Below are 26,891 nucleotides of genomic sequence, written 5' to 3' on the forward strand. Positions count from 1 at the left end.
TTGCCCTGCTTTGTCCCGTTTTGTTTAGTGATCCCAGGTTCGAGTACAGAGGTGGGTTAGAAGGCCATTTTCAGCACCCCTGATGTTTCCACTGAGTTGTCCACCATGACTTCAAGATCCCTTTCCCTGTCAGCTCCTCCTAAGTGTATGTATCGACTCTGTCGGAAGTTAGAATAAAGCACGGGTTCCACTGGCATGCTGAGTTCTGCGTCAGTGTTCTGGTGAGCCATCCACCTCTGCTTAATGTACCAGCTGGACACTTACACGTTTAAACAACCATGTGGCACCTGCATATTTTATTTTAAAATGGCAGCCACAGGAGGGAAAAATAGTGGCTTGTTCCATGCGGAAGAAAGGAAGGACTAAGGGCCAATGCTGCCAGAGACAATTTTTATTCCAACCCTGAGTAGCTGATGTTCAGGCAAGGTCTGACTTAAATCTCTGCAGAGGTAACCAGTCGAGGTTTGCTTTACTATTTGACCAGACAGCATTGGACCTTGGTCCTCCTTTTCCTTCGACCTAAGCATTGGAATAGGGCTGGCCTAAGACCTCTTGCTGCCTGAGAGAGGACAAGATGCCACCCTCTCCCCATAATGCCATGTACAGAAATCTGATGAATTGGCCGTTCAATCTTCCTTCAACCCTGTTGGTAGCAAGTTGTCTTCCACTATCCTTCTGCTGTATGGGAGAAGGGAATGGTGCTGGAGTCCAGCAGTAAATGCCAAAAGGCGGCCACTGCTGCTATCCTGCATCTGCTGTCTGATGCCGACACTTGAAGCCCTGGCTGCACTCAATAGCATGGTGAGTTCACTTTCCAAAGTGGAATGTTTCCTTAACAATTCACCTTAGACACCCAGAAATGCTAAAAGACCAGGCAGGACAGTGCAATGGATTCAATTCACTTTTTTAATTGATTGCAATGCAAACAGGCATAAGTATTTTTATTCCATAAAATCAGAAGATCCGAACTATACAGAAAGGAGGTGCATGCTTTAGAACAGTGTAGATACCTCGCAAACAAGAGCAGGAGTCAGTCCATGAGAGAGGTGCTGAGCATGTTGTACAAATGGTGTCGACTTGGCAGCATCAAGAGCTTGGAGGTAAAGGAACATAAAAGATTTCCGACCGCTTAAAGCATTGATATGATCAAATACAGCTCCCACCCTCCCTCACACCCAAGAAACAGACATTTGTGCAGTGTATCAAAACATTACAAACTGAATTGCACTACCCATCCACGCAAGGAAATGCAACTGTGATTTGTTCATCAGCTTTTGATGTATGGCAGTGACTCAAAAACAAACAAACAAACAAAAATACCCATTAACAAATAAATAACAAAGAAGGCACAGTGACACAAGGGCGCTGAGCTGAAAGGGAAAGGAATGAAAAATGGTCACGTTAGCAAGGAAGGATCCACAGCTTGGATGCTTGGGAGACCTCTAGATTTCCAAATGTTGCTCACCCATATTAAGTCGCAGCCCTGCGTAGGCAGAAACATATATACAGCTGTTCATCTCACAACACCATCAGAGTACTTGAAGTTAACCGGCCAAAGCTCATGTGAGGGAGCAGAGGCAAGTTTGTACAACCAAAACACATGGTTGCCATTATCTGATAAAGGTAAAAGGAGCAAGTTTCTATTTAATTATGAATGCTTTTCTGCACTAGAACTGGCATAGCTTTTCATTTTTTAAAATAGTTACAATCACTCAACTGCAATGCTTGTATTCTGCCACTAGGTACTGCTATAGCACCGTCTGCACAGTTAAGCATTACAGCAGCATCCACTGACAAAACATAAGCATCAGCTCATTGAACAAAGATGCCTCTTTGGTTCATTTTCTGCAGTGCGGGGAGAAAAGCCTCTGCCATGAGATGAGAGTGCACTTTCTTTTATACAAAGCAAGCATGGGGAGAAACCAGAGCCAAGAGTTACACAAGAAGACAGGGACTAGGCAAGGATGGGAGTCATGCAGCCCTCCAGATATTGGACTTTATCATACCAGCCTGTTGTACTGCTACAATTGTGCTAGTTTAAGAATGGAAGCATATCAGTTTGGCATCATTTATCACACTTTTCCCCACAATAGTGGTCTGGCGACCCATGGTCTTTTTTTCCACTGCCAAACCCTGCTTGTGTGAATGTGCTGCTTCTCCCTTCTCTGAAAGCACTGAGCTTCCCAACTTTGGGAAGTTGTTGGCAGCAATGATTTCTGCGTCTTCCCCCTGAAGCATGAACAGCCATATAGCAGCCCCACGCTTCTGGAGGAAGCCATGGATAAGTCATCCCAGCTGCCAGCAGGCTTGGGGAAGAAGCTGATGGATGCAATGGCTGCAAAGGCAAGAGGGGAGAGGAGCAGAATCATGCCCATGCACACCATGTCTGCCTGAGAAATGGAACTGTTGCAAAAGGGACCCATCGCACAAAGGCAGTAATGGAGTAGCAATGAGAATGAGAGCGTAATGAAAAATGGCACACTTCATTAGTGAATGCAAGGGAGCAGCAGGATGGACATGATGCCGTGTGATAAGTACCAGCCAGACACTTTTATCATGTTAAAATTCTGGTTTTTTAGTTTTGTGTGGTAAGTCTGTTGTTGGACTACAAACCCCAACATCTCTCACCATTGGCTGGGCTGGCTATGGCTGCTGGGAGTTGCAGTCATGCAGAGGGCTGCATGTTTTCCCATCCCTGGACTGGTCCCAAAAGTGGTTGATTACATTTTAAGGGGAAAAAATGCAACAGGCAAAATCTATGAGGACCAATTGAAATGCAATAAAGAGAGCCAGATGAAGGCATTTGTTCAGCAGTTAAATGGACACAAAATTGTATCTTCTAACATTCCACTGACGCGCAAGCTGTTTCTCAAAGCATGCCATGCCACGATATGTCTCCAAGCATGGCAAACAACTGAGCCATTTATTAGATAAGTTTACAGCTGAGCCTCACTAAATTTGTCTGTTGTAAAAAAAAAGTTTTTTGTTCTTGTGCATCTGCTGCTTACATTTTCAGCCCCAGCAATCCACATGGGGAGATAGATAAGGGAAACAAACATACACATGCATCTTTGTGTTAAACTCACAATAAACTGACATGCAGTCCGGACATCCAGTTGTACTTGCCCACGTAACTGCTTGGGCAAAGTATTCTAAGTATTTGAGCATGTCTGGCTAACCTGATGCAGCAAATGATGTCAAGCTAGTGTGGCAGTTCACTTTTTGCAAGGCAATAAGCTGCATGTATTCTTTGACAACCCCAGCATGATACAATCAGGACTTTGGGAATGTGTAGAATTTGGATTGAACTGGAATGTGGTATATTTTGATCTTACCAGGTCTAGGTTACGCTAAAAGATTGCGATAATGAATCATCTTGTTTTCTTTTTAAAATCACCCTCTATCAGCTTTGCTTTGCATTTACTGTCAGTGCAACCTTCTGTACATTTACTCAGAATTAAGTTCCACTGTGGACAGTGGGGCTTTCTCCCATTTAACCATCTATAGGATTACTGCCTGAATCAAAGTGCCATAACTAAACCCAGCCAGAGTTTATCACAACAGCAACACATTCTACTGAAAAGGCATGTCCTCCAAGGGGCTACCAAGGAATCTATACAACATTTACAACCCCAAGAGGACGTTCCCTCACCTTTTCAAACTCTGTCCAGCCAATCTTTAATTCTCAGTTCTTAAGGGCCTTGAGAGAGACAAAATAAGTTTATAGCCCCATCTAGCTTTACTCACTATACTCAAAAAATGCTCTCCCTTTTATAAACTACCTCAGTTATCTAAGCTGGAATGTACATGTGTTTCTGCTATCGTGATTGACAAACTCTTCAAAAGGAAGACTGGGCAGCATTTATACTCACTCAAGGTCAGATTAGGACTCAAAGGTGTTTTACTGCTGGCATATTAGTGAATTTGCCACTAAAAGTTTGCAACCATGTCCTGAAAATGTAGTTCAGAGTTTAACTTTGTGTCATTACAGCTGTAAGATCTATCATCTAGGGAAGATGAGGATGTCCTGGATTTTTTATGAATCATTGAGATAGCGCTCATTTTTCCATACTTCATGTGATCATGGACATCAATCAAGTTAGTGAGTATCTGAGAAAGAGAGAATGAATGAATGAATGAATGAATGAACAAACGAACGAACGAACAGGGTGTGATGGATACCCCACTCCACCAATACACACCTACTATCACAAGCAGAGAAAGGCACAGCAAGCATGGTAGGGAGCATGGGAAACTTACATTTTGGACTACAATTCCAAAAATGTACCACCCACAATGGGCACCAGTTAAGCTAGATGGGGGATTCTGGGACCTATACTCTCCTCAAAATAAGTTTATCAAACTTATTCCTGCAGGGCAGCGGGGTTGGACTTGATGGCCCTTGAGGTCTCTAGGATTCTGCTATGAAGGACCATGCTTACTATCACAGAAGACACAGAAGAGCCAAGATAATCCATATTGCCCCCTGACTGGGATGTGTTCACAAGCTTGGGGTGCCTTCTTTTTAAATTATTAAAGCTTTTAGGAGGGCAATAAAGAAGGCTTTTCTTTCTTCTTCCATTCATTTCTCTCTGTTCCTTCTCCTCCACATCTTGTCCCTACAGAATGTTGGAAGTAGGATAAAGCTACCCTTCCTCAGCAGACATTCCCCTGAACCCTGGCTCCTTGACAAGCTTACACAAAACTTCAGTTGGCACCAACGGACACTCAGGGTTTGGGGAAACAGATTTAGGCCCTGAACCCTATGAGACCAGGCCTAGCAATGCCCCTGCCCTCCTCCCTGCATAATCTGTAGTATCTCTGGCAAGACAGGGATGTTGTAGACCAGGGATGAAGGATCTGAATCCTTTTAAATGCTGTTGAACTGTTTCTCCCATGATCGTTCTCCACTGGAGGGTCAGAATGGCCTCCCCCTTGTCTATATGGCTCTTCAGTGGAAAGGATTGCTTAATCTTTACCCAAGAGCGAGGGGGCTGCCTGATGCTGCTGGTTATGGGTGTCATGCAAAGGCACTTAGTTTTTATTTAATTTATTAACTACCATGCTTTTACTGTTGCCACACATCCTAAAATAACTTGATCTAAGTTCTATGCTTTTTGACTGGGCAGGAATGGGGCCCGTTTACTTCAGACTGCAATATGTTTTGGGTCAGGCCTATGCAGAGATGGTTCTTTGGCACCATGATTTTTGAGGGAAAAAAGAATACATCCATCCCATGACATTAAGCGAGCAAAACCCCTAGAAGGCTCTCCTATGTACAAAGACTCTGAAAGGCAGGGCATGGTCCACAGTCGCTTTCGGGTAGCCTGTCTGCGAAAGTCTGCTTACCTTTGCAACCTTCAAAAAGTGGTGCCATTAAGGCTGGATTTTGGGGATGAAGTCTAGGGTCCTACTCGGCCGAATAAACAGGAGGAGCAGGGAGCAGATGCAGCGGAGCTGGCTTACCTCACTTTGAAGCAAGTGAAACAATACACATGACAATGTAAAGCAGGGTGAGCAACTGGAGCCTTCCAGTTGCTTTTTACTTTCCTTTTTTGGAAGGAGGGGTTTATAACTTCATTCAGCCCTAGCTAGCACAGGCAATGGTGAAAGACAATGTAAGTTGTAGTCTGAAAAATCTGGGGTGGGTCAGAGTTGCTCACCCCGACCTGAAGACCCCAGCACCACCATTAAATCCACTGTACACAAGCACACTGCACAGGGTTGAGAACTCAGCCGGGACAGGAAAAGGAGAAAGGGGCAAGGCAGTAACATTAAGACAGTGCAACCAGAACACAGCATGCTGATGAAGGTGAGATTGTGACCTGTCCAAGAGAGACCAGTCCCACTTTGTAGAGGACAGAGAGATTGCACAGGGCAGCCATTCACCCCCTCCCCACCTTCCTCCTGCCAGAGTGCAGACAATGAATGGTGGCGGAGGTGGGAATATGACCCATTGCTTGAAGCAAAGAGTTTGACAAACTAGATGGCAACTCCACATTTCTCTGCTGCTATCCTTGATCCCCCACCCCCCATGGAACACTGAAAGATACAGATGATGATTGCTTAGGTAAGTGATTTCATGCAGCCTCCAAAAAGCAAAACAACCCCCCCAAGTCCTTGTCATTAACAAGAGGAAGAACAAAGTTGTGAGTTGTGTGTGTGTGTGTGTATGTATGTGTAAGAGCCACTGCAGGTTGAGAAAAGCCATCACGCTTTAGCGAGGGAACTCCAGAGAACGGCACACGGAGAGAAAAGAAACTGCCACAGGATGCAAGGAGAGGTGTGTGAGGGGAGCAACATCAGCTTCGTCGCCATCTCCTCTGTCACCATCTGCGCGCTGGCCAACACACATCCATCAGGACACAGTAACAGGACGAGACACAGAAGAGCTTTTGCCATGGGCCGTGGAGTCCCTGGAGAAAAGGAGTGGATGTGGACGTGTCAGTACAGGATCCAGCCCCCCCATTGGGCTGGAACAGTGCAGCAGGAGCTGCTATGACTGGCCAGGGCTTGGCATCCCATCTTGGGCAACGGTTACTCAAGGTTAGGAACAAAACACCCTGCAAGAAAGCCAATGGTTAGAGCTGATATCACACTTGCATTGTAAAGTGTTTTAAGCATCACTGGACTTAAATGCTGGACTTAGAATCAGGGAGACCTTGGGCCTATGATTACTAATCGGCCTAACCTACCTCATAAGGTTGTTGGTAGATCAAAGGGGTAGTGGAAGAAGCAAGTTCTAAGATACCTTGTGTTCTTTGTAAGAAGGGAAGGCAGAATATAATGCAATGGATATGCAATTAAAGTGATGTATGTTGAAAAGCATGGTGTGCTACCAGACAGTGTAATAGCATCTTGGCGAGTTGGCCCGTCTGGAGAGCCACTGAACTATAGCTGGAAGTCTTCTGAACAAGGCCCCCTTGGCATGACTCCACCTCTCCAAATGATTCTGGAGCTATATGATCTGTCTGAGCCCCAGTGGGTTCTATGTCCTTTGGAAGTTGATGTCTGGCTTTCTTGAACCTGTCTCCTGGTTTGTCCTTCGGTTCTAATTTATTCTTTGATCCTGACCTCTGGCTCTGTTCCATTGCTTTTGCCTCACCACAAACCACTGTCAGCAGCTTGTCCCCAATACCAGGGTCTCAAGAAAGGATTGGGAACTTTTAGTTCTCCAGATATTTTGGACTAGTTCCCATCATTTGTAACCATTTGGGACTTGTAGGCCAAACCATCAGTAGGACCAAAGGTTTTCTACCCCTAGTTTGAATTTAGGTTTTTCTTCCTCAGTCCCTTAGAGCTGCAAGGGGTTGACAGTGGAACTTTCTATATTCAGTATCATGCAAAAGAGCAGAGCTCTGAAATGTTATTTGACCCATGGTCCCTGTGGATGGGTAAATCTGGGATCTGTAGTTCAAAAAAGCAACTTATCCAAGTTCTGCAAGAAACCCCAACGATCCAGTTGTATAGTAATCCCCACCCACTCTCAATGTGAGACTCAAGGGATAGCGTCAGGTTTTGCCATGATCCAATTCTGAACAACAAAAGGGATTCTATTCTTCAGCCCACACATTTTAGGGAAACAAAAGCCCAGGTTTAAAAAGAAAGGGGAAAAGCCAGCAAACTAACTCACTCATCCGTGTCTTTCTTGCTCTCCTCGATGTGTGCAATCGACTCAGATCGTAGGCGGTTAGTCACTTCGTATGTGCGCAAAGTGACTCCAAATATATCCTCATGGTATCGGTTGTCATCCTGCAGAGCGGGGGAAGAGACACGTGAGATAGAAAATCCATGCACAATTACTATCTTGCAGAATACAGGCCCTTTGGAGAAAGCATAAAAGGACCTAGAATTCAGTGGTTCTTTGTTTTTGCTTTTCCAGATGTTTTGGACTTTAAATTCCAGAAGCACTAGCCATTAGAACCCATGGTCAGAAATCTGGGAAGCTGAAACCCAAGAGATCTTGAAGACCCCTCATCTAGATGACCAGGGTGGTATAAAACTTTGAAATAAATACACATTCTTCCCTTGTTCACCCCTGCCTCCATTAAGATCCATTGCACCTTCCACACATGTTGGACCACAATTCCCATCAGCTCACTGGCTTTTGGTGAATTACAGATGTTGTAATCCAACACAGGGGAGGGGCATCAGGTTGGGGAGGCTGCTGTAGATTCCAGTGAATAGAGCAGTGCCCTGTGGAATTATGGGAAATGTGTACTCACCCTTAGCTTGCTGATGAAAGTACTGGCCTCCTCAGTTGTCAGCTTGCCTTGCTGCCTCGCAATGCTCTGGATGGTCTTGAGAACATCTCCAGCCATGGTGACATCACCACAGACATAAATGTGGCCTCCTTGTTCCTTCAGGGCCTTGTAAACTGATCCTGCCAGCTGCTCCTGCAGGATGTCTTGCACATATTTCTACAAAAAGGTAAAGGGTATGATTAGAATCTCACTATGTGTTGGGCTTTCATATCCCCAGGAAGTGGCCTATAGGTAACTATGGGTATTAGAAAAAAGGTATTCATTACAAGAATTAGTTACTGGTAACCAGTAACATACAAATTCTGGGTTACCTTTGGTTTTTCTGGCTCCCGGGAGTAAGCTGTGAACAGTTCCTTGAAGACACCTTTGCTTTTGGCCAGCAAAGTTTCCTCTTTGTAAATGTGGTCAATCTTGGACTGGCGGCAGCCAAAAACCAGTGTCATGGGACAAGGTTTCAGACCTAGGGACAACATGGGGGAAAAGGCAGATGAGAATAGAAGGGAGGTAAGATGGCGTCCATCTTCCCAGCAGCATCAGCAGAAGATAATCCACACTGTAACATACATCTGCTGGTTTCCAACTACATTCTAGGGAACCAGAACTACCAATCCTTCCCAGAAGTTTATAGTCTCAGTAGAAACACTTGGGTATGTCGCTAGAGTACACTCAGTTCATGCAGGACAAGAACTGCTTCAGTTCCCTTCCACAGTGACAGTGTAATGAAGAAGAAGTGGGAGACCCACATGGTGCCAGAGATCAGTAGTGAATTGGTGTGGGCTTCACCAGGTGCCTAGGGATGCTCATCCCGCATAAGGGTGTGATGATAAAAACCACTAGCCTCAAAGGAGAGGCAGGCTTGAAAAAGCCCAAACCTTGCCCACTCTTACTGAAGCCAGAGGGGCAGCTTCTTCCTTGTTTGGGCAAACATCACCAGGTAGAGAGCCAGTGTGGTGGTTACAGTGTTGAACTGGGACCTGGGAAATAAAGGCATAAATCTAATTATTAATCTCACCTCAAGTACACCCTCTGAATCAATGGGACCTTGTACTGATCTAAGTTCCAGGTATATTCTACTAACAGTAGAATTTACGCCCCAGGTTTAAGTTCCCACTGAACTAAGAAAACTCACCTAGTGATCTTGGGGCAGACATTCTCTCTCTCAGCCTGACCTACCTCACAGAGTTGTTGCTGTGAAAATAAAGTGGAATGCAGGAGAGCTATGTATGTTGCCTACAGCTCACTACAGGAAAGGCAGTATGCAACTGCAAGTTAGAACAGTTGGACATTCCTTCTTTTGGAGATCTACCAAGTGAGGCCAGGGACACTGTATTGAAATACTGACACAGGACTAGACCTACCTTTGTTTTTGATATCAAAGAGTCGCTGCTGCCAAAAGCTCCGGAAAGGAGCAATCCCTGTCCCAGGACCGATCAGGATGCAAGGAACCTGTGGATCTTGGGGCATGTGGAATCCAGGAGCTCTGGATAAAGAAAAGGGAATTTCACTGTGTGATCAAACAACCAGATTTGCCTCAGTTTTGACTGCAGAAGAGTGAGTGCAAATTCCAGAATTAACATACCCTCAGGACTAGAAAATTGCTTCCATTTCCAAGAATATGAGAACAAAATCAGTTCTCCATCCTTAGGATCTCTCAATGCAACCCTAATTTAAAGAGTTCAAAAGCCTGTACATATTTGCTTTTGGTTGGTCTAATAAAGGCATTACACTAATATCGATTTTGGAATTTTTTTAATGTCCAACACTGCTCTCTTTGCTTATTGTATTACCAAGGTTCTACAAGATTTACAATCTGGTTATTCTAGCAAAATTCAAGTTTTCAGGCTAGTTTATCTCACAAATTACAGTGTGTTTGATGGAGCCTGTAAGAGCACATAAGACTGCAACCTGACTCGGCCTTCTGGGCTTCAACAGAACCAAAACAAAGCTGAAGTCCAATTTTTCCAGACTGTTTTTTAAACCTCTGGTTTCCCACATCTTACCCTCTGACAAAACATGGCACTATTTCATCCTCCTGTATCCGGTTGAACCAGGAAGAGCAGACCCCATGATGTATTGGCCCTTCCCCATCTAGGAGAATGTAGAAAGGTTACTGGTTAATGTGGAAGTGCAGTCATAGAAAATATCCAACATTGGCCTTTTTAAAAACAAATCACTACTCAGGTTTTGAATGTGAATATCTGACTTCCAAATTTCAAATTCACATTACGAATCTGACCTTTCAGTGTGTTAGACATTGACTGTGTTTGCACTGCTGTCATCCATTAAGTACTGTTGCATGTCAATGGTCAAATTATCTCTGTTTCTAAATGCTATTGTTTATCAAACAGGTTATGTCTACCAGTACACATTAGCTTTTGGATACTGCAAATAATAAAGACAAAATGCAAAATCAGTAGTTAGGCTGTGGCACAACAGCTGAACTTCAAGTACTAATCCTGGCTCACTGAGGCCTGATAAAGTTATATTTCAATAAACAAGAAGTAACATCTTAGATCTGGGCACAGTTTGATCCCCATGCTCAACTTTCAAGTCCACAGATAGCTTTTAAATATATATACCCCTGGTGCGATAGGAGACCACAGCTACTGTGAGGTGGACCTCATCAGGGTACATGTAAGGGGAAGAGCTGATGGAATAGTAGCGAGGCTGGAGCAATGGGAGCTGAGTCAGTAGGAGGGTGGAGGGCATCTGTACAGATGGGAACTCTTCCAGCACTTCAACCATTGTGGGGTTTTTAGACCATTTCCACTCTTCATATTCCTGCAGACCCTGTATGAGAGAAGAAGTGCACTAGGTTAGTCCAGCATTCTGCTTGCACTTGTGTAAAGAAAGAGAATGTTTGGCCTTCAAGATGTTGTTGAACTACATTTCCCATCAGAAGGTCTGTATATTCATCATGCTAGATAGCAGGCACCTCTGGGGATTGTCATCTGTTGTCCCATCTAACTTGCAGCTTTGATGATATTACAACCATCAGCAAAATGACCTTGGTGTATTTACCCATTGATGTTGGGTGCACACTCCATGCACCCAAAAATTCTCAGTAAAGGGTTAAATGCTTTATTTCTGTCCCCGAGACACAGTTCTGGAACTGATCCTGGAAAGAAGAATCCTACTATCCAAGCTCTCTATACTGGGGGTCTAACATTTTGCCACACATGGCAGAATGTGATAGGGCATTAATCATCAGCCACTTTGTAAAGATGAAGAAAGTGCAATGGGGCTGGGAGAGAGGTAGGTTTCTCATTACAATCTTCCACTGCCCTTCTGACTCTGCTTACCTTGCTAAGAATTTGAAGGCGCTTCTTCTCTTTGTCACTGGTGGCCAATAAGGCAAACTGTTGCAACAGGATTGGTGTGGGAGGGGTGGTTATATCCAGATAATATTTGAATGCCTGGAAGATGGTACAGGGTGGAATGCGGTTCTCATCTGTCCAGTTGCTGATGACACCTGTGGGGACAGAACCCAGTTCATCTTCAATGTCACAACAGTATCAGAGTTGCTCTGCCATTAGGCAAAGTGTGCTGGTCACTTCAGGTAGAAGACATTGGGAGGAAGCAGCAGGGTGTTTGAGGAAAGAAATATGTGCTACGTAGGTTGTCCTGAGCCTCAAAGCCAGCCTGTTCCCTTTGGGCACAGCAGAGGATAATCTCCCACTGTCACTGTTGATGAAACATTCAAATAATAAAGTCAGTTCTTTGTCTTGGCTAGCAAAATGGCTTGGGCAGGCCCTAACCAGAACAAGTGAACTATTAGAAACTGGAGGTATTCATTTAAGCAGTGACTGGATGGCCGTCTGTCATGGATACTGAAGGCTCAAGATTACTGTGAGTAGAACTGGACTAGAGCAGTAGATCCCAACCTTTGGTCCTCCAGATGTTTTGGACTTCAGCTCCCATAATTCCTGGTTGTTTGGGATCTGAAGTCCAAAACAAATGGAGGAGGCATAGGTAGGGAAACACGGGACTAGATGATTTCCAATGTCCCGTCCATCTTTAAAACTGTGATTCTACAAGCATATTTAAGCTAGATCTTCTGTCTATGCAGGTGTGGGAAACATGTGGCTAGAGAATTTAAGCATATGCACACTTTTCAAGTGTTTTGGCCAGTCCTAATAAAGATGTTAAGAGAGCCAATGTGGCATAGTTGTTTGAGTGTTAGACTAGGGCTCTGGGAAACCAGGGTTTGAATCCCCACTTACTCAACCCACTGGGTGATCCTGGGCAAGTCCTCTCAGCTTCAGAGAAAGTCCATGGCAACCCCCCTCTAAATAAACCTTGCCAAGAAACCCCAGTGATAGTTTTGCCTGAGGGCTGCCATAAGTCAGAAATTACTCAAAGGCACAGATCACCATCATCAACAACAAATTTGCCCAGGTGTTAAGGAATGCAACTAAGATGCTCCAGCAGCAAAAATAGTTGTCTTTAAAGGTTACGCCATTATGAATGATACAACAAGTAACTTTGAAAACTGCCTGCCCTTGTTACCTAAAGCTGTACTCCTTTCTTCCAACAGTTCCACTTTCACCAACTGGTTGGTGGGAGGTGCATCTTCCACCCGTTCAATCAAGGCATTGACCAGATCTTCATGGTTGCCTGGGAAAACACCCAAGTGGTCTCCAGGTTCATAATGCAGCTCCTGGTGCCCATTGGTGTGGAGCCTCAGAAAGATTGTGGAGCGGCTAAAGGGAACAGGAGGGTTAAGAATGTTCCAGTAAGTTTCCAATCAGCACTTCCAATAACTCTATACTAGCAATAAAAGTACTTGGCAGAGAACATAGCTCTTGCATATCACAGTAAATATACATGTAGGTGTTTCAGAACTGTATCAGACATGGGTCACATGTAAAAAAAAATCACCATGTTCAGATCCCACTATTATATACTGAATTATCAACCAGGTTCCACTTATTCTCAGGGTCAAACTAGCTATTACATTTTTATGTAACATGCAGGCATGCCAGATATTATTATTCAAATGTAAATGTTGGAGACTTGACCTGGACTGGAAGCCTATTGTTTCACTGGACTTGAAGGCACACAACTACTACTACTGTTACTATTGAATTCCATCCCTGATTGTAGGCATCCCAGCAGCATCTGGCTGATAATTGTAGCAAATAAGATATCGAACAAAACTTTGAAAAGTTACTTTTCTGGACTACAATTCTATAGCCAGTTATAACTGGGGAATTCTGGAAGTTGTAGTGAAAAAAGTAACTTCTCTAAGTTCTGATATTGGGCTAGATGGAGTCAGTCTGAACTACCAGGTCTCATGGCTTGGGCCCGAGTTACTTGAGGGACCGCATCCCCCCATATAATCCGCCCCGCACACTCAGAACAACTGGGAAGAACTTGTTGGAAATTCCACCTTCTAAATATGTTATTACTTCCCAGATGGCCTTCTCAGTAGCGGCCCCACAAATCTGGAATAGTCTTCCCGACGAGCTCCATCTTATCACCCCCCTGGAAACATTTAAAAAGAGGCTTAAAACCTTCCTCTTCTGTCAAGCCTTCCCCCCTGGAAAATGAAGTCGTGTACTCTGATCCCACTGACTCTCTACCTCACCCTATTGATTGATTGAATGATTGTTTTTAGATTGTATATTGTATTTAGTGCTCTTGGTTTTATCTATTTTATGATGTTTTTGTAATTGGTTTTAAACTCTATGTAAACCGCTTTGATCTTTTTGGAAAAGCGGTATATAAATAAAATTTATTATTATTATTATTATTATTACTTACTGCTCTTTACCAACTGTGTAGTAAAAATTCCCCCAGGAGCATCAGGCTTTGCACTGAAGACAATATAGTTTATTTCTGAGTAGATATGCACACTGTTAAAAAGCTCCCGTGGGGTCTGCAGTTCCTTACCTGGATTTTGGGCTTTGTAGATTCTGACGGTTCAGAAGACGGGCTGCAAAGACTCTTTTTTTATGAATGCTGTATAAGCCTGGGAGTTGAAAGAGAATGTCTGTAAGCAATGGAACCACACTGCATCATGGGGAAGCCAATTCCAGATCAATGGGAGAACAGGGAAGAGCTGTATGTTTCACACTATACATGCTTTACTGGCCTGGGATTTGCCGTTCTATCACCTCACTGGCAGTGAGAGAGCTGTATTGCTTATACTTACTCCAGCATGGAATGTTATTTTTAAAGGTAAATGTATTTCATTACTTTAAAAAAACAAAACAAAACAAATTACTCCTTATTTGTGACTTTATGAATTTACCTGTAATGCATTAACTTTTTAATTTAAAATAATTATTTTAAAAACACAATAAAATATAAAAATGTCCCAAAGTGACCCTTGCACACAATGTTCTGAAAATAATGAGTAGCTGTTACTCATTTCCACTCCCACAAGTAAAAACATCACCAGTTAGGTTATTTTGCAAAAGGGCCACCATTATGCCCCCATTTACCTCTAAAAGTAATGTGTTTCAGCTAACGTTACTTGAAATGCACTGCTTTCAAGTGCTAGGAAAGCCTTGGGAAAATGCTATGAAAAGACCCATGTTTATATCATGTCACCACACAGCCATAAATGTAGCCAGGTAGGCTGCAATCCTATACATACATAACTGTGATTAGGCCCCGCTGAACTCAATGTGAATGTGCCTTATTTCTGAGCAGTCAAGCATAGGTTCATATTGCTGAAAGGCAATCTTATAGTTCAGTCGCTTCAATATTACCAAAGCTCTGGTGGGCTTTTGTCATCCAAGCAGGTGGCAGGGAGGTAACTCTGCTTCTGTCCCCTTCCTTAAAAGTATCTCTCCCATTGCTTACACCAACTAGGTCTAAAACAGGGCTGGGAAACCATGGCCTTTCAGATATTACTGGCACAACTCCCACAATCCCTCATCGCTGACCATTCTGGCTAGGGACCTGTTGCCCCAACACATCTAGAAGGCCACAATTGTCCATCTATGGTCCAAATCTTGGAGGGGCAAGTCAATGGGGACCAGAGGCCAATTCCCTTGGCAGTCCCCCGCTTTCAAGGGCTGTGCATGGTAAGCCCAAGTAATGCAACATCACCTTCTGCAGAGGAAAAATGAAATGGTTGGGGGGTACTATGGGTTCTGGGTTGCTTGATGGGGTACTTTCATGTCTTTTCACACATGCCAAGGGTTTCCTGCATGGTGGCAGGGCAAAAGTTGCAACTGAATTTTAAAAAAATAGACAAGGGGGTTGGGGGCTTCGGGGAACCAGTGGGGGCTTCTAGGGCCACAAAAGCAGGAGCACAGGATATATATGGCCTATGGACTACACTTCACCCAACCCTGTTCTAACATTGCAGGCATGGTTAGGGACTAGGATGAGGACCACCGAAGGAAGGTGGTGCCGGGAAGTGGGGGGGCAGGATAACAATACCTTGTGTCAATTCAGGAGCCTCAGCCACATACGTCAGGCGGAACTTGCTCCGTTTCCAGCTCCGGTCATTGCTGATAAGGGAGTTGTTGGCCATCTCAATGTTGACATCATCGCCCACACAGAACACATCACATGCTGCCTGCAGGAGATATGAGGGGTTCAAGACCAAGCAAAACACCCCTGTGCCCTAGGTAGGATTTTCCCTCGTCTCCACAATGGTGAACAGGGGTGAGATTAGGAAAAGCACTGTGTGAGTGGCACAGCCAGACATGGAGCAAGCACAATGGGTTTTGGGTAGAAATGGATGAATCCGTCTATTTGTCATCAGTGTCACTTTTTTAAAACTGGTTCAAACTTTAATTTGTTTTTGCTGTTTTGTTCCTTAATCTGAGACTGACTGATTTTTAATTCCACATGAAAATTCAGTGATGTGGTCAGTGGTGGAGGAAACTGGGTCAGGTTTAGCTTGAAGAAGAGTAGATGGAGGGCCCATCTTAGATAGTTTCACCCCTTCTGGAACATGCTGACTGAAACAATAGCTACACAGTATTAAAGGCTGGCCCTCTGGCTGAGACATCATGTTTGAAAACACAACTTGTCCCCCAAGAGGCAAAAAGGAAGCAGGCTACCTTGAAGACCTTCTTGGCCCATGTCCGGAAGGATTCCTCCTGTCCACAGAGTTCATCTCCCTCACCCATCCTCAGGATACGCTCCCCTCCCAGCTCCTCCAAGAGTGTGTCCACAGCACGAGCAAAGGCGCAGAAGTGGGGGTACGCCCGTGACCCGAGACCAAAGACGGAGAATCTGCAAGCAAGCAGGCAGACAGAGAGGTGGCTGCAAGTGGCTAGTGGATAAGCAGAGCCAAAGGGAGTTATTTTTGCTTTCCTGGAAGGCCATGTGCAAGGAAGGAGATTTTTTTTTTGTCTTTCCAGAGGCCGGATGTGACAATAAGCTTAGTGGCATAGTTGGACTAGGCAGGAATTCTTGATAAGTGGATGTTATATATCTGCCCCCTCTCAACCTCCCTGTTTCTTCTAAGCTTAACTTGCAGAAAGAGGATGAATTTTACCAGCAATAATATACTGTTTTGACCTATTCGGTCTTCTGGGAGAGATCCGCCTTATTACCTCCTTGGAGGCATTTAAGAAGGCACTTAAAACGGATCTCTTCCGGCGAGCTTAACCACCTGACCTTGTGTAAGAGACACCTTCAGACCATTCTATGAATCTACTGCATTACCACTTGACGATGAGTTAGCTTTTAAGATTAATTGTATTTTTATATGTATTTTATTATTGATGTATGTGTTTTAGCAGACTGTAATCCCGCCTTGATCCATCTGGGAGAGGTGGGAAAATATAAATAATAATAATAATAATAATAATAATAATAATTGGAATGCATATTACTTTGGCTAGCTTGATTTTGGATTGGCAATTAAGACCCATTAGCATTACAAAAGACCTGCTCCTGACAGAGCTGAAAAGTGCTAGGACAGATTGTTGATATGGATCAACACAGCTACCTTTATGCTTGGAGTCTTCTTAGGAGCTTGGCTATGGGGACTGTTATGAGAAGCACTGACTACCACACTACTTGACATGGTGTCCACAACTCCAAGATACTCATGCCAAGAGGACTGCAGGTTTGTCCCTTGGATTATGTATGTCCACCACCTTCAGAATTCAATCCCAAAACAGCACACCTCTGTCCCACCTCAGCCCTCTCTGATCACCTGACATTGGCCAAAGGACCAGTGCTCTCAAAGTTATCCCTGTCTTCCGGCCCATCAGTTGAGGATTTCCGAGCATCTGAATACGAGGAGACGCTGTTGAAACGTACTTTGTAGCTCCTGAAAATAGGATTGAAGCAGAATTAGAATTTCTGGGAGGTAGAACAGAAGCCTCTGTGTTTAGTTTCAACACTCACGGTTGCCAATGAAGGGGGTGGGGGGATGGATTTTTCCAGCAACACTATTTTGCTGTGTGCTATCCCTGTTGTAAAGCAAAGTATTTTAGCTTGTTCTTCAATGGGCAATTGAAACCCATTAGTAGCTATGGGAATGACCATAATGAGTGACTGTACTACATGGTTGGTACTACATCTCCACACTCAATCACCCCATTTTCCTCTCTGGAAATGTTAAGTAAGAACTTGCTTGGGACCTTACGGGCAAAGTACACACAAACAAAATCTGCAAATGGATCTCCCCACTTTTAACAGTTTAATTTTTAAGCAATTATGGTAAGGCTTTCAGTTCATTCACGGCAGTGGGAAGGGAGAGATAAAGAACTATAGTGCTCTCCACTTCATTCTGCATCATTTCCTGTCCCAAATTAGGCTGCTATCCTATATCTGCTTACATGAAAGAAAACAACGTTGAATGCACTGGGGCTTGCTTCGGAGCAGAAACAAACAGGATTGCTTTGTTGTATTTTGAAACATGTCTATCCCACCTTACAGTTATAAGACAAACGACAGTCATGGAAACATGAAATCATAACCAACAGCAACAAGCATTAAAAAAAAAGCAGAGAAGATTGCAGTGTCAAATAAAATTACTCCCAACAGCAGTGAGAAAAACAAGCAAACCTAATCAGAGAGGCATGACAAGCTTCCATGTAAGCAGATATAAGATAAGTAGCATAGAAGCTGAGTGACTGAGCTACATATTAGGGTTCTGGGTCTGAATCTGACCCTTGCCATAAATATACAAGGTGGTCATAGGCAAGCTAAGTTTTCTCTCTGGTTGAGTCCTTTCAGCTGCAGTATGAGACATAATAATATCTTACAGGGGTGATATAGACATCATCACTAGATAATGCATAGGAAGCACTTTGAACCCTTGAAACTTGCCACACTATTGCTCCTGCTCCTACTACAACTACTACTATTACAATAGTCAATAATATTATTTTCCACATCCACCCCACAGCCAGCAAAGAGACCAACTGAGTCTCCATAGGGAAAAGTTTTCACAATCCAGGTATCATACCACTGAAAAGGCCTGTGTCACCCAACCAACTCAGCTTCAGAAGGCAAATGTTTGTAGACTGTCCATTGCTTTTAAGCTGCTATTTGACTCATGGGGGCAGAGGAGCACATGGACCTTTACTGTGCTTGTATCCCCCACCCTCCACCCCATTGCCCTGCCTCCATGGGGTAACAGCAGTCTGTGGGGGAAAGTCACTGGTACTCCAGGAAAACAGCACACAGGACTAAACTTTAGGACACCCAGTTTGCAGCACTTGTATTCTGATTCCCCCCTGGAAAGAGGCTGCTTTAAAACTTCTTGGCAGAGAGTTAGGAGGTCCAAGCACACATTTTCTGCCGCACATCACACATCTGATTTGACCCTAAGGTGAGTGAGGAAGCAAAGAACTAGAGAAGGTCCAAGACTGTCAGAAATTGCTACTAAGTAGTAGCAAGAGCCTGACATCTAGCGATCATCTGGTGTAATTGCTAAGCTTAAAAACAATTGACGGGGAAAGCAGAATGGAGACACCGCAGAGACAGATTCCAACTAGCACTTTGCTATTTGTTTTCTAGTGGAATCAGGACTACGTGGTCTAACATTGCACTATTCCATCATTTCCTTTGGTATCAAACTGTGATAGAGCAGAGACAGCACTTCCTTAATTTTCCTCATCAAGATTTGCTTTTACATCACAACCGTTGTGGTCCTTAGATCTGTGAAAGATAAGTTAAAATACAGGCATCTATCTGTCATTTTCAGTATCTCTCATCTTCTTATTTTCCCAATCTTACATTTGTTACATCCTATTTCTCCATCATTTGGCAATTTTGTTTAAAAAAGGAAATCATCCTGAAAATTTGTGCACACTTTCTTGGTTATAATGCATTTTAGTACATTATTTTCACAAATATGTGCTTTCCTTCAATATGATGACTTGGGGAATTCTAGGCTTGTTGCTGTTGTTGTTGTGTGCCTTCAAGTCATTTCTGACTTACAGCAACCCTAAGGCGAACCTATCATGGGGTTTTCTTGGCAAGATTCTGTGCAGTGTAGTCTAAAAAAGCAACATTTCCAGGCTCTACGTCAAACAAACTTCCTTTTATTCTGAATCAAATCACATCCTAGACTCTGGGTGAGCTGGGTCAGACACATTTACTCGGTGCATGAAATAACTTGCAGGCTTGTTGTAAAGATTAAAAAAAATCAGAGAAGGGAATTATATTTGCTGATTTGGACTTTTTGGATAAGGGCCAGCATTTTAAAACATACACACACATATATCTCTTTTTAAAACCACCTGTCATCCATATGGATGCCAAGATGTTATACAAACCTACCTTTTAAAAAAAACCCAGGCAACAAAAATTCCAAATATAACTTCAAGATGAATAAAAGCAACAGAAGCAATAAAACATACAGAGATCAGCTAAACTTCAAATGCCTTGGAAGCAAAAATGGTTTGACGGTCAGGAAATATTTCTCATCCCAAACAGCTACTTTGCACTCCTGGGGACTGCTGGGTGGCATGGTTTGCAGTGGCAACATTGGCCCTCTGACCAACTGAAGTTGCCCACCCTTACAGGACACCTTTACGTATCAGAAGCTGGGGACTTCTTGGTAGCTATCTTGTTATGTGCCTTCAAGTCAATTTTAACCTATGGTGACCTTAAGGCAAAACCATCACTGGGTTTTCTTGGCAAGATTTGTTCATAGGGAGGTTGCCTTTGCCGTGCTCTGGGGCTGAGAGAGTGTAACTTGCCCAAAGGGTCACCTAGTGGGTTTCCATAGCTGAGTGGGGATTTGAGCCCTCGCCTTTCTGAGTCTTTTTCCAACATGAAGACCAATATACCATGCCATTATTGGGAATTAATGTCCTGGTTTGGAGGGATCCTAGATGGAGGCTCGAAGCATCCTACAGCCATGCCTTTTGGAATCCAAAAGGAGCTGACTGTCTTCTGGGACAAGCCAGGGATCTGTGAGTTGGCATATGTGGTCGAAGAAAAAATAAGTGAAAAATGAGACTACCTAGGGCTGTATTACCCCTGCCGTATACTGCTGCAGGGTCACAGTTACCTGCTCTCTTCCAGGTTGGAGTTGGGATTCTTCATTTCCATCAGGGCACAGCCAAATTTCTGGACCCAAGAGAAAACAAAATAGGAAGCAGGTACATCAATTACCATCTGGTTTAAAAAAAAACCCACAAACCATAAAAAACAGTTCTAGCCTGGGGTGTGGGGAAAGGCCCTTTCCACGTTTGTACAACCTATCTCCAATTTAGGATGAGGTCATTGCCCCCTCATAAGAATTTTGCCCATCAGTGAAATCTTCCTTCAATCCCCAGATTTTTAGAATTGCAGTAACTTAAGTTGAGCAACTGAGTATTTAGAAATACAGTTGAAGCATCCAAAGAAAAGGTGTCGGCAAAGCTACCAAGGAAGTGCAAACATAATAAGTATAAGAGTTCCAAATGTAAATTATTTTTTACATCTGCAATACTGGAAATATGGAAATGGAAAATTTCATGGGGGCAGATTTTTTTTTTTTTGGATGGGCAATGTCCTTATTTTTCTCCACAGCTGTACTCTAGCTCCAGGGCTATGAAGATCCTTGGCCTAGGTACTCTGGTAGCTGTTTGGTAAGTTACTCTTTTGGACTATAGCTTCCAGAAGCCCCAGCCACCAAGGGCAGTCCTGTGGAAGCACTATGAGAAATTAAAAGGGTGCTAGGCCTAGCTATCAAGCATTGCTCTGTTACAAAGAACAAGGTGAATAATGACTCGTACCTCGCCATTCTCAGGTGGATCTCCATTGCCAAAGGTGCTTGTGACCACCAGCACAAGGGTTTCATGTTCTAGATGGACAATGTCATACTCATCCATTGACATCACCTGGAAAAAAAGCAAAGGGAAGAGGTTAAGAGAGCTTTCCATAACCATTCAAAAAGGTGCAAAAGAAAGATACATTTTCAGTGCATGCCTATGTGCCATTGTAGAGTTTGATTCTAACTTCTGACAGGAGTTTGGGCTGAAAAGCCTCAGGGACAAAATGTGAAGAGCTAAGTGCAAAAAAATGCTGCACTCGGCTCTTCCCAATGAACTACATTGGATAGCATGGAGTTATTAATAAGGCTGTGTATACTGCAACCGGACCTGTTTGTCCCGGATTGGCCTTTTTAGTCAACCAACACGCTTGTACAAAGCACGGGATGAGTCCTTCCTGAATCTTCGTTCGCGAAGCAAAGCCAGAGTATACTGCTAGCCAGGGCTCTTCAAAGGTTTTTTAAAAAAGAGTATGCCAAAGTAACAACAAACACAGCAAGTTTTTAAGAATGACTGTAAATGGTAGGACGCATCAAATAGGAGGATGGTCAAGAATTGGAAGTCTTAGAATCACAGAATCGTAGAGTTGGAAGAGACCACAGGGGCCATCCAGTCCACCCCCCTGCCATGCAGGAACTCTCAATCAAAGCATCCCCGACAGATGGCCATCCAGCCTCTGTTTAAAGACCTCCAAGGAAGGAGACTCCACTCCGAGGGAGTGTGTTCCACTGTCGAACAGCCCTTACTGTCAGGAAGTTCCTCCTAACGTTGAGGTGGAATCTCTTTTCCTGGAGCTTGCATCCATTGTTCCTGGTCCTGTTCTCTGGAGCAGCAGAAAACAAGCTTGCTCCCTCCTCAACATGACATCCCTTCAAATATTTAAACAGGGCTATCATATCACCTCTTAACCTTCTCTTCTCCAGGCTCCCTAAGTCATTCCTCATAGGGCATAGTTTCCAGACCCTTCACCATTTTAGTTGCCCTCCTTTGGACTTGCTCCAGTTTCTGCACATCCTTTTTGAATTGTTTTGCCCAGAACTGGACACAATATTCCAGGTGGAGCCTGACCAAAGCAGAATACAGTGGGGCTATTACTTCTCTTGATCTAGACACTATACTTTTATTGACGCAGCCTAAAATTGCATTGGCCTTTTAGCTGCCGCATCGCACTGTTCACTCATGTTCAACTTGTGGTCTACTTGGACTCCTAGATCCCTTTCACATGTAGTCTCATTCAGCCAGGTGTCCTCCATCCTATATCTGTGCATTTTATTTTTCTGCCCTAAGTGCAGCACCTTACATTTCTCCATGTTGAATTTCATTTTGTTAGCTTTGGCCCAGCTTTCTAGTCTGTTCAGGTCATTTTGAATTTTGATCCTGTCCTCTGGAGTATTAGCTATTCCTTCTAATTTGGTGTCAACTGCAAATTTGATAAGTATGCTCCCAGTTCTGTCATCCAAGTCATTGATGAAGATGTTGAATAACACTGGGCCCAGGACAGAGCCCCACTGGACACCCCACTGGTCACTTCTCTCCAGGATGAAAAGGAGCTCTTGATCTAAGAGCCAGCCCTTGCAAGTTCCCAGTGTGTAGAGGAGGAAACATCTTTACATGACAGTTTTGTGCTGTTACCAGGAAAAACGGAATGTGGCAATAATTCATTTTAATGTTTTACTGCGTGACCTGTTCTCATTATAAGCACATTATGAACCTGCTTCCAGAAACAAGATAGTGCTCAACAGGTAAGCTACAAGTGGGACAGAGATCTCAGCTCACTGCACAAAGGAGAAATAGCTGCTTGTACATTAAAGAGGCCAGTAGTGGACTACTTTGAAAATACATTTTTTTGACTGTTGACAAGAAGTAAAATGGCAGGGAAGCCCAGCTTTGGTTTTTCCAATGGTCTAAGCAAGAAATATTTTAAGATCTGCTTCCCAACCCAACTGGAACCTGCTGCAGACTCCCTCTGCCAACTGAAGTCTTACCTTGGCATCAAAGGCATGCTTGAAGATTTCACACAGGGTTTTTGCATAGACCTGGGACTTCCCTGTTTCCGTCGCATACAGGATAGTGGCCTTGACCCTCTTCGCCATTGCCTGCCCCATCAACTTGGCAGAGAACTTGACAGCTCTGTGAGAGGAGAGAGAAGATACATTTATCCCGGAAGCTCTCCTGCATCCTTCTACTTGGCACCCTCCAGCTTTGAGGTCAAAATATTTGTTTGTAATTTCTGATGTATAATTCATGTGTACTAAATGGCAGCAGGAAAAGAATAAATGTCTGATAAAGCCCCTGATAAAGAAAAAAAATGGGGGGGGGGAGATTGACAATTTAGGCACATTTGAGAAATGTGCACAACCCTGCTTTAGACCAAGGTGGAATCATGTAGCCCTCTAGATGTTGCTGGACTGCAACTTCTAGCATTCCTCATAATTGACCATGCTGGATGGAGCTGCTAGGATGTGTATCTAAACAACATCTGGACATCCACACATTTCCGACCCCTTATATCCGGACTTGTTTTCTGCTGCTCCAGAGACTAGGACCCGGAGCAATGGATTCATACCACAGGAAAAGAGATTCCACCTCAACATTAGGAGGAACTTCCTGACAGTAAGGGCTGTTCGACAGTGGAACAAACTCCCCCGGAGTGTAGTGGAATCTCCCTCCTTGGAGGTGTTTAAACAGAGGCTGGATGGCCATCTGTTGGGGATGCTTTGACTGAGAGTTCCTGCATGGCAGAATGGGGTTAGACTGGATGGCCCTTGTGGTCTCTTCCAACTTCTATGATTCTATGATTTAGTAAATGGGGTATCTATCCATAAATATGTCCATTTCAAAAAGATGCACAATATATATATATAGATTTTTTTTCCTATAAAAAAGAAAAATCCATGCATTACTGCTTTGGAATGAACTTGGCGATTGGAAAAGGAGAAAAACTCTGGCTTTGACAGATTTGCTCATCCGTACTAAGAAAAGGTCACATGTACTTTAGTGTACACTAAAGATTTTTTAAAGTGTAGACTGAAAAATGTAATGTGCAAATGAAGAGAGTCACATGTTTAGAAACAAGCACCTCTTACAAGTATATGAGTCAAAGTAAGGCAGAAGTGGCGACAGCTCCCTGCCAAGTGTTTACATAAGAAAAATAACATTTAACTGAATATAAAGAAGAGGCACAGCAGGTAATCAAGAAGAAAAAAAATCAAATGCACAAAGCTGAACAACAACAACAACAACAAATGTGTACCTAGCATACTTTACACGCAGCTTAAAATCTAGAGAACAGAGCAGAAGAGGCAAAAGGTAATTCCATGGAAAGGATAATCACTGTGGCATCTCTTTAAAGCTTTTACAATGATTGAGAAGCATTAAAACACCACTAGATACACATCAGGAAATATAACTCAACTGGGTCAATGGGTGGCTTTGATAATCTTCAATAAGTGAAAATGTTTTTATTTTTTAAATTATTCCACCCCCGCCTTCAGGTGGGAGGCTATTCCATTTGACTTTCTTGTGAATTGAATGAAATGGGTCTCATTTCCATTCAGGAGAGACTCTAGTATTATACTGCTGTCCCAGGTCAATCCATTTTATAAATCCCCTGCATCTTGTTTTGGTACACATGTGAATTATGCTTTCCTGAGAACTGGTGGCCTCCATGCTATGAGGTGGTGAATTCATGCTGGGTTTTACTCTGAACTTGAGGGGAACTAAGGCAATGAACTTATTTTTGAGCTAGGATAGAGCACCTTGGACAGCTTCCTTAAAGCTTGGAGTAAAACCCAGAGCAGATTCACCGCTGCACAGAATGGAGAACACCAGCTGCCAGGGTTATGTTGTCATTTCCTTCCTTTGTAATTTCCTAGTTCAAGTGCCAAAACCTGCCCATTTTTTACTGTAAATTCTGTAAATCCAGGAAGGCTGATATGTTCTGCTACTGGTTCTGGTGTCCTTCCATTTCTAATGTCAGATTTGTGGTCCACTAAGAGTTGAATTATGTTCTCAAAGTCCAATCCATTAGCAGAGGTATGGCATACTACATATATTGATACAAGAGTCCTTGCTACTGCTTATACAATATAAGGAATGTTCTCAGATAAAGTTTTGAACCCTGGGAAACTGACTTTTGGCAAGCAGATTTATTGCATTCACACATCAACACTAACTGACTACTGTCTTTGAAAACTTAGAGTACGAGTTGTGGTTTGCATCTTTCTGGATCCTATTACATTCTATTCCACTCCCACAACTGTGTAAATATGCTTTATACCTGAGCATTTACCATCACTCTGTTTTGTAAATGAAGAAGTGGGCTTATATCCACAAAAGCTCTTAAGTCAGTCTTAAAGGTGCTGCCACATTTCTCCCTCCCCTCTTTTCCTCCTTTTTATGTTGCAAAAAACTAACATGGCTGCTTCTTTGAAAGCTACCACTTCTAAGCAAAACCACTCTAATTCCTGTACACACCAAGCTTTGTATTTTCTGTCACCATTTCCAAAATAGAAGCAAATCATTCCAGATCAGGCCAGATTTATGGTGGTGGGGGGCAGGGGACCCACCTCTACACTGGGGACAAGGGAGAAGAGGAGTGATCCATCTACGGTAGGTACATTTTTCATACAGCCCATTTATCAATTTCCTGCAAGTCACTATCATTAACTTTAACCTGAACCTGAAGAAATGGTTCAGGAAAAGATGTCGGTATTTCCTTCAAACTCTTTAAGCACCTAGGTACTGATCCCTGTTGCCAACAATGAGTTGTAGTCAGTGCTTTAATTACACAATTTCTTCCTCTTCCTCATATCCAAACTTTCCACTGATTCTGGTAAGCTCTGCTGCACACTTACTTGGCCAGCTTTTTAAAGCCGATAGCCCTCTTCTTGGTGGGAGTACCATTGAGACCTTTCCAGATGTGTGTGTTCCAAGGATCAGGCTGGTGGGAGGGAGAAAAAAAGAGCCTGGGTTGAAAAGGAAGCTGTTATGCATTAAAGTGTTTATTTGAAACAGTGATTGAAGACTGTGTATTCCTTTTTCAGGTGACAAAACACAATGACGTTATTTATTTATTTTTGTTCCAGCAATATAATACCTGAAATATTACCTCACCAGGACCTACCTTAGGCCTACATAAGCTAGTCAGGGTGTTTTGTTCTCTTTCTCCCCTCCCAAAAAACCCCAAAGGTCCTGTGCCACTCAGAGCAGCACAGGGCAATTGGTTGCTTCTGTGATGTTTAGCACACCCTTAGGAAGTGTGGCTAAACTCTCTAGGGCCTTCCTGGAGTGTGGCAAAATCATCCCAAACATCCCAAAGGAGGTGATGTAGGGTCCCAAGAAACTTCTAGGTGCTTTGCAACTATCTCTAGATAAGTAACGCAGATGAGGTGTGGGTACAAATTAAACTTGGCACAAGTTCCCTGACCAGTAC

At 43.4% G+C, this 26,891-nt stretch overlaps 1 protein-coding gene across 7 annotated transcripts in view; it reads right to left on the reverse strand.

Moving 5' to 3' along the window:
- Positions 1-888: 888 nt before the first annotated feature.
- The window catches only part of LOC149281165 (nitric oxide synthase 1-like), a 127,945-nt gene continuing 101,942 nt past the window's right edge, over positions 889-26,891 (reverse strand). For 6 of the 7 annotated variants that reach the window (XM_089499722.1, XM_089499721.1, XM_089499723.1 and 3 more), the window contains 17 exons: positions 26,314-26,399; positions 23,443-23,587; positions 21,422-21,526; positions 20,713-20,771; positions 17,398-17,514; positions 16,292-16,466; positions 15,663-15,801; positions 14,160-14,238; positions 12,774-12,967; positions 11,567-11,736; positions 10,844-11,054; positions 10,265-10,352; positions 9,623-9,744; positions 8,576-8,724; positions 8,226-8,420; positions 7,634-7,752; positions 889-6,416 (listed from right to left, as the gene is read on the reverse strand). In XM_089499722.1, coding sequence (XP_089355848.1) covers positions 6,359-6,416; positions 7,634-7,752; positions 8,226-8,420; positions 8,576-8,724; positions 9,623-9,744; positions 10,265-10,352; positions 10,844-11,054; positions 11,567-11,736; positions 12,774-12,967; positions 14,160-14,238; positions 15,663-15,801; positions 16,292-16,466; positions 17,398-17,514; positions 20,713-20,771; positions 21,422-21,526; positions 23,443-23,587; positions 26,314-26,399 — 2,211 coding nt within the window. In that variant the 3' untranslated portion in view covers positions 889-6,358. Of the gene's footprint in view, positions 6,564-7,633; positions 7,753-8,225; positions 8,421-8,575; positions 8,725-9,622; positions 9,745-10,264; positions 10,353-10,843; positions 11,055-11,566; positions 11,737-12,773; positions 12,968-14,159; positions 14,239-15,662; positions 15,802-16,291; positions 16,467-17,397; positions 17,515-20,712; positions 20,772-21,421; positions 21,527-23,442; positions 23,588-26,313; positions 26,400-26,891 lie in introns of all 7 variants that reach the window. The other variant, XM_089499728.1, reaches the window with a different exon arrangement.

The sequence above is a fragment of the Sceloporus occidentalis genome, unplaced genomic scaffold (assembly GCF_023333645.1).
Source record: "Sceloporus occidentalis isolate IW3139 unplaced genomic scaffold, rSceOcc1.0.p SCAF_138, whole genome shotgun sequence".
NCBI classification, from domain to species: Eukaryota; Metazoa; Chordata; class Lepidosauria; order Squamata; family Phrynosomatidae; genus Sceloporus; species Sceloporus occidentalis.